At 50.4% G+C, this 13218-nt stretch overlaps 1 protein-coding gene across 1 annotated transcript in view; it reads left to right on the top strand.

The window, feature by feature from the left end:
- Positions 1-1886: 1886 nt before the first annotated feature.
- The window catches only part of CCDC69 (coiled-coil domain containing 69), a 43919-nt gene continuing 32587 nt past the window's right edge, over positions 1887-13218 (top strand). Inside the window, exons 1-2 of the mRNA XM_057312392.1 lie at positions 1887-1914; positions 5309-5607. Coding sequence (XP_057168375.1) covers positions 1887-1914; positions 5309-5607 — 327 coding nt within the window. The remainder of the gene's footprint in view (positions 1915-5308; positions 5608-13218) is intronic.

The raw sequence follows: 13218 nt of genomic DNA, 5'->3' as shown, positions 1-13218 counted from the left end.
CTCTTAGTTCTAGAGGTGAAATGACTCAGGGCCTGGCTCAGAACCCACAGCACAGTCCCCTGAGTTTCACATGGAGGTTATAGGAAGGGGAGACCTAGACACCAGCCCAGCCAAGGATGTCCCAAACATGGAAAATGGGGCTCACACATAGACTCACTGAGCCCTGGACCTCCCTCTCTACCTCATCCCTCTACCCATTTTTTAAAAAATCACCATCAGTCATGAAGAGGACATAAAGGTCAAAGCTACTCAAACATAAGCCCACAGCCAACTGACCTGAAGGACTTGTACAACACAGATGCCTGCGCGCCGCACCCAGCGTTTCTGATTCAGCTGGTTGGGGGTGGGGACAAGAATTTCTAACAATTTCCCAGGAGATGGGGGTGCCGCCAATCCCTGAACCACATTTAAGAACCACTGATGTGAAGACATGTCCACTCCTGTTCATTACTAGTAGTTTGCAGACCCTAGAACCCACTTAAAGTGCTGGGCAGTTTTCCTTGGAGAAAATCCCTGCGGGATGTTACGCCTCTGCTAGTCTGTGTTACATCTAAGATCCTTGAGAACTTCCATCTGAACTTCATCCGACAGAGAGAGCACTAACCAGATTACTGATATGCATCAACTCTTGATAAAGAAATGGTAAAGTGACTCTTACCTGCCTGCTCTCCCAAGACAGCCCCAAATCCCAAGCCACAGAGCTCCTGGGAAAATGGGCAGAGGTGGCTTCTCGCTAATTAGCATTACTCAGGCTCCGTTCTCCTTTCCAAAAACTTCCCCATTAATTCAGTTCAACACAATCCAATATAATTAAGGTAGCAACTCGACTCCCTGGTGAGATGATGACCCACCACAACCACTGGAGCCATAAGGCTCAAACTTTAGTATGAAAATTCCTTAGACTCGATTCGCCAGTTCCTGATACATAAAAAGAGGGAGGAAAAGAGGGAGGACTCCAGAGGATTCCAAAGTGCATGAGCGTGCCCATGCCTTGAGAAATACTTCAGTAGAAGCGCAAAGACTCAGGGTGCCTGGTCGGCTCAGTCAGTAGAACATGCTACGCAGGACCCCAGAGTCATGAGTTCAAGCCCACCTTGGGGTAGAGCTTACTTAACAACAACAAAAAGCCTAAAGGCTCAAAAATTTATGTTTTCTCTCATTTTTTTTCTCTTATATATAATTTTAAGAGGAAGCTATCAAAACCAATATTTCCATCAAAGTTCTGGCAAACCTTCCTCAGCAGAGTCTCACTTCCTACCTTCAGAACTGAAGTTGGGGTCTCCAAAAGGAAAATATTCTAATTAAGTTCCATATAATAAACCTTAATTAGTGACCTATGAATTGGTTAGAAATTGCCTTCTGCTGCTAGTGACAGAATCTCAGTGGCAGTGGCTTAAACAAATTTGTTTTTTATTCTATTGTGCGAAAAAATTAGGAAGTAACTGATCAAGGCTGCTATGCGGGCTCGATAAATTCGTCAGAGATCCAGGCTCCTATCTTTTTGCTCTGGGTAATAACATGGCTGCTGGAAGTCAGCCATCATGTCTGTATTCCAGGCAGGAAAAAGGGGTGGGGTCAAGGAAAAGGGGGAGCCCTCTTCCCAGCTGAGTCATTTCCTTATTAGAAATTTTCCTGGAGGGGCGCCTGGGTGGCTCAGTGGGTTGAGCCTCTAACTCTTGATTTCAGCTCTGGTTGTGATCTTGGGATCCTGGGATCCGCCCCGTGTCGGGCTCTGTGCTGGGCATGGAGCCTGCTTGGGATTCTCTGTCTACCTCTACCTCTCCTTCTGCCTCTCCTCTCTCTCTCTCACTTAAAAAAAATAAGTTTTCCTGGAAGCCCCCGCCAGTAATTTCCCTTTACATATCACCAGCCACCCTAGACCCTAGATGCAAGGGAAGCTGGGCAAGTACCCCCGTTAGTCCACACATTGCTGCCCGGAGAATAGGATGGTTCTATAACTAAGGAAGAGGGAAGAATGGAAGTCTCTGCCACAATCTACTAAGTACCCGGGTGGGTAAGGAGGGAGGAGCTGTGTCACCCTTAGTCTACGAGGGAGGACACACAGAGTCCGCAAACAAGTATAACTTGGAGGAAAACCATGCGTGTGCCAAGAGACCTGTGGAACAGGTGCCACAGGCTTTCGGGAGGAGAGGGCATTTGAGCTGCTGCTTGGTGTTAAGTGGAACTATAACCACAGAGAAGGGTGGCACAGATCCCGCCCCATCCCCGACTTTTGTCCCCTTACACACAACCTAGCCACCAGCTCTAATTCCTCATCCCCCAGCTCCCCAGCCTCCACCCTCTACCCTGACTGGACTCATGCTCTTCCTTCCCCTTGTAATTGCTCCTTTCTGCTTCTCCTCTTCCCCTAGATATGGGAAGATGGGTAGTGATCTCCCCATTTCTGGTAAGACAAAAACATAGACTGCACAAACACCTAGAAGGGAAATTATTATAGAAATTTGTCTTAGTTACAAGCAACAGAAGCCAACCTGTGATTGTAGGATTCCTTTCAGCATGAACATCCTTTGGCACTGGTATTCCTCCAGGAAGTCCTCCTTCCCTAACCCTATCCACCATGGTTTCTTTTCTTCTTTTAATACTAATACTTACCATAACTTAACATTAGCTTTATAATCTGTTTTGTATTATTCCCCCTCTTTTTCTATGTATAGGTCTAATGTGGGGGGGGGGAGCAGATTATAACTAATTCAAGGGCAAGAACTGAGTCTCTTTCCCTTGTACTTTCACCATGCCTTGCCCAAAGGGTGACCAATCATCCCAGTGGACCCAGGACTGAGGAGACATGGGACTTTCAGAGCTAAAAGTGCAGAAATCCTGAGCAAACCAGGATGAGTCAGTCACCCTCCCTGCCCAAGAGATGGGCGCATTGTACCTGCTTGTTGATGGCTCACTATGGTAGACATTGCTGCTGTTCACCAGTGTTTCTCGTTCTCCTCTCCTTCTGGGTACACATTGTCCTTTCCCATCCCCCTTAAGTTGAGCATGACCATGTGACTTGCTTTGGCCAATAAATGTGAGTGGACTTAATGTGTGTCACCTCTGAGTGGACGCATTTTAGACCCTTTGCATCATTCTCTGTACACGCTCTTCTGGTGCCCTGGCAAAACTTGAAGGCCTAGTGCTGAGATGCGTGCTTCACAGGCTGGTGTAGAATGCCTGTGTGCAGCAGAGTCCCCTGCCTCCCCATGCTGGACATGTAGTGGGAGCAAAACTTAGCTTCACTCATGATAAGTCACTGCATATTTGATGTTACGTTACCTCAGCAAAACCTAACCTAACCTGACTGGTACATCAACCACTGAACATGTCATTAGCCACTTACTCAAACTCAAGTTACTTTTAAAAAAAAAACAAAAAACAAAAAAAAACCCCACCTCTTTAGAGTTTTTTCTTAGACAGGAGCTTTAAAGCATATCACCAAAAAGCCAGTTGTTGTATGAAAGTGGGAAATCTGAGCCCGGGTCTCCCAGGAAGCTCAAAGAAGCTGGAGGCAGGAGCTCTTGAGAACAGAGGCTCCAGGAATAGAATTTGCCTTCCTAGTTCCTACCCACCAGCCCAAGCCACCGATTTCAATTGTTGGCACTAAAATTTCAGATCCATTTTGGAAAGTGCAACTCTTCAGTGTTCAGATGGGAAACTCTCCAAAAGGGGAGGCAACTGGTTGAGGATCAAACAGGGCACTCGTGGTTATGATCTCCCCACACATTTTTGGCTGTTTTGCCCTTTATTTATTTTTTTTCTTTTCTACCTAGTTAATTTTACAACGTCCGTTGTCCCTTTCTTTGGGATTTCATATATTAACCAATGTAGTCACTTGGTGGTGAAAAACTAGTCTCAGTCTTATGAATGGATTTAGAGACATTTTTTTTAAACTTTTCTTCTCACAATAGTGATCTTACAACAATAGTCGTAAGTATATACTCATTTTTTAAAATATCTAAAATCTCACCTCTACAGAGGTAATCACTATTAATACTTTTTAAAAATAAGAGTGGATTTGTTATTTCTTTTAATTAAAAGAAAATTCATCCTCATCAGTATTTTTACTGGTTACATGACTTTGTGTTTTTATAGATATGCCCTAATTTATTTAAACAAGCTCCTTTTTCTTGGATATTTTGATTTTTTTGGGTTTTGCCTGTTAGTTCATTTAATTTGTTTTTAAATCCTGAGCACTGTTTCAATAAACATTGTAAATTGAAGGGGATACTCTTTCCTCATTATCTGTTTAGCACATTCTACGCAGTGGTTTTCAAACTTTAGCAGGGGTCAGAATCACCCGCCAGGCTTGTGAAACTAGATTCCTTAGCTCCATCCCGAGTCTGGGATCTGTAGATTTGGGTGGGGCCTGATAATCTGTATTTCGAACAGAGCTGTCCCCGTAGTGCAGATGCTGTTGATTTGGGGACCACACTTTGTAGCCTATATTTGTAGCCACACTTTGTCCTATATTATTCTTCCTTCCAAGGACCTCATATCATCTGTGTCCTTGGTTTCCTTCCTTAGAAAGTGCTACAATTGGTCTTACACTCTGTGGAGGAGGAAGTTCCCTTGTAGTCTCATACTCTTTCCTTATTCATGACTGTAAGTCCCTCTCGAATTTGCATACCTTCCCAAATGTCTCTGGCCTGGTATCATTTGCTAATAGACACACAGATACACATGCACACTGATTTTCAAAGATAGGTGTGTTTTTGCTGCATTGCCACTCTCAGAAACCTCAGCTAGTAAGAGAGTGAGGGTAAATAAAAGTTCTCTTCCCCAGGCAGTGACATGTCCCTTATTCCCAGGGCATCTGTTGTCTGCTTGGCAAGGTGTTGTAATGGGTAACAACTATCCAAGGTGGACAGAGTGTTACAGATGCTTGTGAGCTGGAAAGAACTACTCACCCAGAAGTGAAGAGGCATTACAATTAAACTAAGTATCATTATGTATTTGTAGGGAAGTGGTTCAAAGCTTCGTTTCTGGAGTGAGAATTGGAATTTATTTGGGCACTGGTTCTCACTAGCAATGCGAACTTAGGCAAATCATGTCTCTGAGCCTCATCTTCCTGACTTGTAATGTGGAAGGAATAATACCTTTGTTGCAAAGAGATGGAAAAAGATAAAGTAATATGTACAATGTAGCCGGCACAGAAACAGCTCTAAAGAAATGGTAGCTGTTGTGTTTTCCAAGTAACTGTTTTAATTTTTTTCCTGGCCTTTTCTCTGCCAAGGGCCTGGAAAAGCAGCCGTTGTTTCTAGGGATCTCTTCTGCCCCGGCCCAAGGTTGTTATCTTTTACAGAGATTCTGGTCACCTGCCTCGGGCGGCGGCACCGCGAACCCCGCGGGCTTCGCGGAGGCCCTGCTCTTCGGGTATTTACGGCGCGCGGCCGCCCCAGCTCCGGCTCAAGTCTGCGCTTCCAGGTTCAGTTTCAGGGTCTCGCCGGCAGCCCCGGCCGGCGGGCGGGCAGCGTTCAGCGGGGCCGCGACGGCTGGGTCCTCCGGGGGCGTCCCCGGAGTTGGGAGGCGGCGTCCGGGAGTCCCCGGAGGAGGATGGGCTGCAGACACAGCCGGCTGAGCTGCTGCAAAGCCCCCAAAAAGGTAAAGGGCTCGGGCGGCGAAGTTTGCCTCGGGAGGGGAGGAGGGTGCGGAACCGCTCCGCCGCAGGGACTCTGGGCGCCGCGGGCCCCCTCCGGTCGTCCCGGGGTGCCGCGCGGAGGACGGCGAGAGGCCGGCGCGGAGGGAGGCGGGGAAAGCTCGGCCGGGCGGCGCTCTTAGCCCCGGCCCCGGGCTGAGCGGTGCGGGGCAGCCGAGTTTACCGACACGGCCCCGGGGCCGGGGGAGCGCAGCTCATTCCGGCTGCCCGAATGGGGAAATGTCTAGTGCTATGGCAGGTGCCCTTTTCCTTCCGTCTGGGGCTGCTCGCTGTGTGGCCACGGATGAGTGACTTGACCTCTCTGGGCCTTCCGCTTTTCCCACCGCTCTGAGGCACACAATCTCTGAGGCGGCTGCTCGCAGAATGGTCCACGGATTTACGGCAGCGGCACCACCCGGGACCTGTTTGCAATGCAGAATCTCAGGCTCTGCCCCGGACATGCTAAAATAAAACCTGCCTTTTAACGAGATGTCCAGGTGATTACAACAGGCTCTAAAGTTTGCGACGCGCGGGTCTCGAGCCTCTTCAGGCCCCAGAGCCGGTGCCTGTGGGCTGTCCTGGGGGTAGCTGGGAGGGGCCAAAGAGGGAGGAGATCTACCGCCTGCTGCTGCCCTTCCTTTCCTTCCTGCCCCTCCCCCGAGGGGCCTCGGAGCTGGGTTAGGGCCCAGGGGACTCTACTCGGGTTTCTGACAGTGGGACCAGGTGCCCCTTGGGTTCTGACCAGCACAGAAGGTCAGATCCTGGAGCCAGAGGACAGCTTCCTCGGGGGACACCCGAGGCGCAGAGAGGGAAGGGAGGACCCTCCACTTCTAACCCTTCTTCCTACTACTCCCTGCTTTTCAGCCAGGTGGGAGTAGGTGGTCCCATAAACTTGATGAGCAGTCCTCTAGAGACCCCGAGAGGTGCCACACTGCAACCAAATGTAGTTATTTTTCATAAAACTTGAATCTCTCTCTCTCTCTCTCTCTCTCTCTCTCTCTCTCTCTCTCCCTCCCTCCCTCTCCCTCTCCTTCTCCCTCTCCCTCTCCCTCTCCTTCTCCCTCTCCCTCTCCCTCTCCCTTTCTCTCTCTTGCTTTACTGGGGCCAAGGCAAGCTTTCCCCGCCCTGTGCCAGTTCAGGGAGCGTTTTCACCCCAAGTACAATGCCTCTTGCTCCTCCTTTATTCCTAGTTCCAAAAACCTCACCAAGCTCTGACCAGGAAACCCTCCTGTCTTCCCTTACTCCAACAGGGAAACTGAGCCTTGCCTGCAGCAGTGGGAGCAGGGGGCTGGCTGACAGGGATGGTGAGCAGAGAAAGCTGAGCCTGGCTTGAGACCCAGAATGGAGCCAGTGATGATTTCTAAGGGTCTGAGAGTCTGTGTTCTCTGTCCCTGTGTCAACGTCTCTTTCTGCAAAGTGGGCCAAGAGTGAATTCCAGGCCTGACCGTTCCACAGTGAGCATGGGTTCCCCTGCCTCCTTGCCCTTCCACGAGCCTTACCAGCTGTCCCTGTCTGTTCTTGGCACAGCCTGAACTGGACGACCCCCCCCCCCCCCACCGCCAAGCTGTGAAAGGCCAGTAAAGCCCACACAGACTCTCCCAGTGGGAAAGGGCCCTGGGTACCACCTGGGCTGATGCACAGATCAGAGGGTAAGGCCTGGAGATGGGAAGGGTTTTGACTGAGGTCACAAAGTAACTTAGAGTGGAACCCAGGTATCCAGCCCCCTGGTCCAGTGCTCTTTGTCTCTACCTCTACTCTGTGCTTCTAGTGGCTTCTTATTGATTCCAAAGCTCTTTGGCATTAAAGCCTTCAGTCTGTTGCCTCAGGGCAGTCTGGCATGTCTTCCCTGCCCCAGCAATGCCAGGCCCCTGCCCCTGTGTGGCAGGATTTATAAGCCAGTTCATTTAAAGTTCACGCCTGTTTCCATCCCTCCGGGCTGTGCTTCTGCCCAGTTTCTCATCCAGGTGCCAAACCCCGGAAGGCCTAAGCTCCCAAGGCCAACCCCGCCAGCTGTCAGTCCCCCAGGGGACACAGGGCTGTAAGGATGGGATGTACAGAAATGAGCTCACACCACGGAAGGATTAGGTCACGGCAATAGTGACTCACCCTGAGTGGCCGTGTACAGAGAGCTTTCACATCCCACGGGCCTTACAAAAGCCCTGGAAGCTAGGCTGGGCTGCCGAATCTTCGCCCCTCCACAGGTGAGGACACAGAGGTTCAGGGAGGAGTGACGTGCCCAAAGTCATAAAGCCAGTTGATGACAAAGCTGTTCAACGGAGCCTGGTTTTCTGCACCCCTGTCTGGTGCTCATCGCCTCCTACAGACCAGGTGTGCGGAACTATTTGAGTGAGCAAATGAGGGCCAAACAGCCAGGCTAGGGGTGAGCCCGGGGTGGGGTGAGACAGCAGTACCTCAGCCAGCCTCAAGAGATACAGGAAGACTCCTTGGACGGGGGAGGAGGGGCTGTGGGGATGTCTCGACTGCATGTTGAAGGTTTGGGAGGAGTTACAGTCGAGGCAGAGAGAAGAGCCCGAGGGGAGGCTGAGTCAGAGAAAGTGCGGGATTTGGGGGCTCATTGTGGAAAGGGGAGGTGGCAGGCAGCAAGGAATGAGCCCGGAGTTTTCAGCAGGGACTACCCTGGCTACGGACAGAGGCTTGACCAGTAGGACCTCTCAGTCCTTCCAAGTTCAAGGATTAGAGGGTTTGCTGAGTTCTGTAGTCTACTGTGCCTGGTGGCCTTAGCCAAGAGACCCAACCTGAGGCTAAGTCACCGCCTTATTGGGATCAGTTGAAATCCTGATGGGTGCTTGAGTGGGGTCCCTGGCAGGTGGGTGCTCAGGAAGCCATCCGCACTGTCTGGTCCTTCCTAAACCTGTATTGACTGAGACCATGGGTGATGTGCTCATGTCCCCAGGAGGACCTGGGAGGAGGATGGACAGAGAGGGGAGGGGCCGAGGAAACAAACTTGCCATGAATTTGCCTGCAGGAGTGACATGAGAGTCCAGAGGGGCCTTCCATCCCCAGTAGCTTACTAGGCTCCCCTGGGCAGGGGTGGGGAGGGGCACCTAGTGCCTCACCGTCAGCCCCCTGTGTGTGCGCCTGGTATGACGTCTGAACTCCCCAGTCCCCAGGACTTTGGCTCTGGCCACGACACCACAGCCCTGAGCAGAGAGTCAGAACCCACACAGCACTGCTCCCACAGCTGGCCTCAGGCAACGAGCTCTCAATGGGTCCGTCTTTCGGGGAGCCCTTCATGAGCACTTCCAGGTAGCAGGCCAGGGGAGAGAGAGGGAGGGATGCAGAAGTGAATGAGCCGGAAGAGCCCGGCATAGGCGTGCAGAATTCTGAAACAAGCCACGGACACTGAAGGTGTGGGCCTTAGAGCTGGGGTTCTGCATTCAGTTACTCACGGGGCACAGAGGGCTCGGTGCCGCTTCAGTCCTCGCTTGATCGCACTTCCGTTAAGTGACGGTGGAAAGAACTTGGCTTCTGCATGCTTCACTTTCCTCATCTGTGAGACAGGTGTGAGATTAGCTCCTGGGTCATAGGGTTGTTGTAGAGATTAGTTGAAAGAAGGCCTGCAGCATTGCCCCGATACACTGGCAATCGCCTGCCCTCGATAAAATGTAATGTGGGTAATGCCACGGAGACATAATTATACTTTCCAGACATCACTGCCTGGGTTGTACCCAAGGAAAGCAAACAGTGATGCGGGAGACAGGGGGACACTAATGTCCTCTGAAGGCTGTTGGGGTTAGGGACGTGAAGCCTGGAGCCTGGCCGTTGCCTCCAAACTTCTGAAGTGTTGCCAAGGGGACGTGGGAAGCAGCCTTGTTCTCTGTTGTCCAGAAGGCGGAACTGTGGCCTGTGAGGGGAGCTAGAGGAGGCCAGATTCCACTTCTCATGAGGAAGAAAGGTAGCAAGTTCCCCATCTCCGGAAGAGTTCAAGCAGAGGTCAGGTGACATTTTGGCAAGAATAGAAGAGGGGATGCAGCCCTAGGACTAGTAAATATTAGGATTCCACTTAAGAAATCTAATTCTGAAAAAAAAAAAAGAAATCTAATTCTGATTATTATAATGTTTGAGGCAAAATTTCAGAACTTGGAAAAATATAAAGAAGTTTATTTTTTTTTTAAGATTTTATTTATTTATTTGACAGACAGCCAGTGAGAGAGGGAACACAGCAGGGGGAGTGGGAGAGGAAGAAGCAGGCTCCTAGCGGAGGAGCCTGATGTGGGGCTCGATCCCAGAACGCCAGGATCACGCCCTGAGCCGAAGGCAGACGCTTAACGACTGCACCACCCAGGCGCCCCGGAAAAATATAAAGAAGTTTAAAAATCACCATTAAGACATAGCCTCCGTGCACATTTCAGTGTCCCCCTGTTTTTCCTACATATATAACATACATGAGGGTGACTATTTTTACGTGATTGGGACTATATTTTAAAGTGGTTATGTTCTAGTTAATCTTTTGCTAGGGGCATTCCTCTTCCGTAGTTCATGGAAACATGATTTTTAATGGCCACCTAGTATTCTGTGCATGCTCCATGGCTTATGGAACCAATTTGGACACTTGGTTGTTTGCATTCCCCACTCCTACCCTCATTTTTCATGAGCATCCTCATGTTTTCAGCCTAATGGGTGCGGGAGGGGTGGCTTTGAGCTCAGAGGGGAGCGGAGGGGCTGAGGGAAGGCCTCCAGAGAGATCTGGCCTCTTGGCTGGGTTTTGAAGGTTGGTGGGGTGGGGCTAGAAAGTTGTGTTGGGGGGAGTGGGATATAGGGACGTCCAGGCTCCTGACACCTGGGCCATAGGAACAGGGCAAATCTGACCTTTGAGCCTGGTTTGCCGAGGGTGGGATGGTTGCGGAACCTGAGAGGAAGCTGACTTTCTGGGCGCTGAGCCCTCTGCCCCAAGCACTGTGGAGACATGGGTGTGTATGCAGCCTCTGAGCTGGTGATTTTTGCCCAGCCCATAAAATCATCACAGCTAAAGCCAATCTTGTGAGGTTGAAAGCTAGATTTCTATTTTATGAAGGGACATCTGTACCCAGTGACCTAAGACCATTCGAAAACTTTCTAATAACCCTTGCCTTAGAGACACAATCTTTGGCCACACATTTTCTGCACATGTATGTGGTTTTAGTTCTGTTCTTTTCCTTTGTAGTTGAGCTCCCAGGCCGTTAGTGTAGATCCCTCAAGGGCAGGATATGCCCCCAGCCACCCGAAGACTTCCATCCTTGCCTCCATTGGGCGTTGCATTTGGGGCCCATGCTTCACGTCTTTTTTGTTGTAAAGAGGGCAGAAAAGATAGAACTTCAAATGAGTTGCCCGGAAGCAGGCTGCTATGTAAGCCAAGTTGGTGACGGTCCTGGGGGTGGGGGCGCTGCCACTTGTGCTCTCGGGCCGGATGGTTGGCCCGAGTTCTGGCTCTGACATCTCGAGGGCACTTGCGTTCCCATCTTTGTCCCCTCAGTGTCCTCCACCCTCAGAGCGCTGTGAGCCCTGCTGGACGATCAGGGAGAGCAGGACCCATAGGTGGGGGAGGAGGAGCGCCTGTGAGCCTGCCATGGGCAGAGACTAGGAGCAAGAAAAAAAATCCATCCATCTTTAGCACGTATAGATCTAAATCTGTCCATTACCTGAAGACAAGTCATCCTGCTTCTCTTGCCAGGTGAATTTTAATCCCTAAAAATCGTTTATCTTGTCACTTTATTTTCAAACCTGAATCTTCCAGAACATCTAGGCCAAACACCTTACAATACATAAAACATCCATCCTGTGTCCATGCCTTCCCCCAGATAAGTGATGTACAACCTGACCTACTTCCACTTCGCCCTCTCCCCAGTGGTGGAACTCTTCTTTCCCTGAGTATACGAGGGAACTTGAAGACCTGCTTGCCATTTCTCCACGGCTCCGCACAACCCTACCCGCTGCTCACTCCTTAAGGATGAAGCCCTGACATTAGATGAGGAAAGTGATCTGTACTGGGGTGAATAGTGCATGCACCCCCCCCCCAAACTCACATACAGCCAGAACCTATGAATGTGACCTTATTTGAAATAGGTTTTTTGGAGATGGAATCCAGTTAAGATGAGGTCCTACTGGATTAGGGTGGGCCTTAATCCAATGACTGTTGTCCTTATAAGAATAGGACACTTTGGACAGGGAGAAGGCCATGTGATAACAGAAGCAGAGATCGGTGGACTGCAGGTACATGAGCCAAAAAACACCAAGGATTGTGGCACCTGCCAGTAGCTAGGAGACAGGGATCGAACAGATTCTCCCTCAGAACCTCCAGAATGAGCCAACTCTCCCAACACCTTGATTTTGGACTTCTAGCCTCCAGAACTGTGAGAGAATACATTTCTGTTTGGGGGCTCCAACTCTATGGTAATTTGTTACGGCAGCCCTGGGAAACTTCTAGATCTTCAGGTTAATGACTCCCACCCCCGCTCTCATCCTCCACCATCAGTCAAGGTGGGCAGCAAGAACCCAAGGCCTCCCGTTTGGACCCATGGCTCCCCAGGACAGTAGGGAGCATGGCAAGCAAGGAGGCACGTGGACAAGGCCCAGAGGCTTTTGGCCACCAGCCTTGGCATCCGTGGAAGAAAGCACCACCCTGGGAGTCAACCATGGTCTGACTCCTGCCTCTTCCATTAACTTGTTGGGGGGTCTCTCCCTGGGCCTTGATGTCCCCATCTGTAGAATGACTGCCTTGGCTGCTTTTAGATTTCAAGAGAGGTATTTCTTCTTGCTGTTGTTAATTTCTTTGCACACAAGTAAAACTTGAGTACATCACTGTTTAAGAAATTCTGAGAATCCAGGTAACACTAAAGCTCTCCCTCCTTGGCTACAACGATCTCAGTCCTTTCTCTAAAAATGACAAGTGCCATCGGTCTGTGCTTTTCTACGTACTTTTCTCTGTTCGTTTGTGTGCATTTAAGTACCAAGAAAAATAGTTGATTTTGCATATTGGCCTCCTACCAAATGCCTTTCCCACTTTGCATGTAAAATGTACTTCATTTTTTATATGACGAGTGACCTTGCATGGTATTATGTCCCTTCGTGTATCGAGCCAGGCCCCAGTCAGACCTGAGGCTGGTTTCCGGTGTCTCGCTATTACAAACGACTCTGCCCTGAGCCCCCTGGGGAGGTGCCGCTGTCCTCACTAACGGGTGTCTCTCTGCTAGCGGTGCGACTGCGGGGTGGTGGGGCATGCTGCCTATAACCTGGGGGGGTAGCTACTGACTCCCTGTCACCCTCTGTTCCAGGCAACTACTGCCTCCCCTTAGGGGCCGCTCGAGAACAGAGGGTGGTGTGAAGGGCTCAGGACATCTACCCGGGGCCCTCCTGAGCAAGGGCGTGTCTTTTCTTCTCCTCTGAGAAGCCCTCTTCACGCAGGGGTTGACAGCTGAGTGTGTCAGATCACCCGCCCTGCTCTGCCCGGCACAAGCGAGCATGACAGGATTGATACAGGATGAGGGGGCCGGATGACCTCACTCTGCCTCTTCTACATCTGAAGCATTTCAACACTAGAAGGACTCTGATGTATGGCATTGCCCAACTCCAGGCCATAG

The sequence above is a fragment of the Ursus arctos genome, unplaced genomic scaffold, assembly GCF_023065955.2.
Source record: "Ursus arctos isolate Adak ecotype North America unplaced genomic scaffold, UrsArc2.0 scaffold_15, whole genome shotgun sequence".
NCBI lineage: Eukaryota > Metazoa > Chordata > Mammalia > Carnivora > Ursidae > Ursus > Ursus arctos.
The sequence above is the reverse complement of the archived record's forward strand: the minus strand, read 5'-3'. Positions and strand labels throughout refer to the sequence as shown.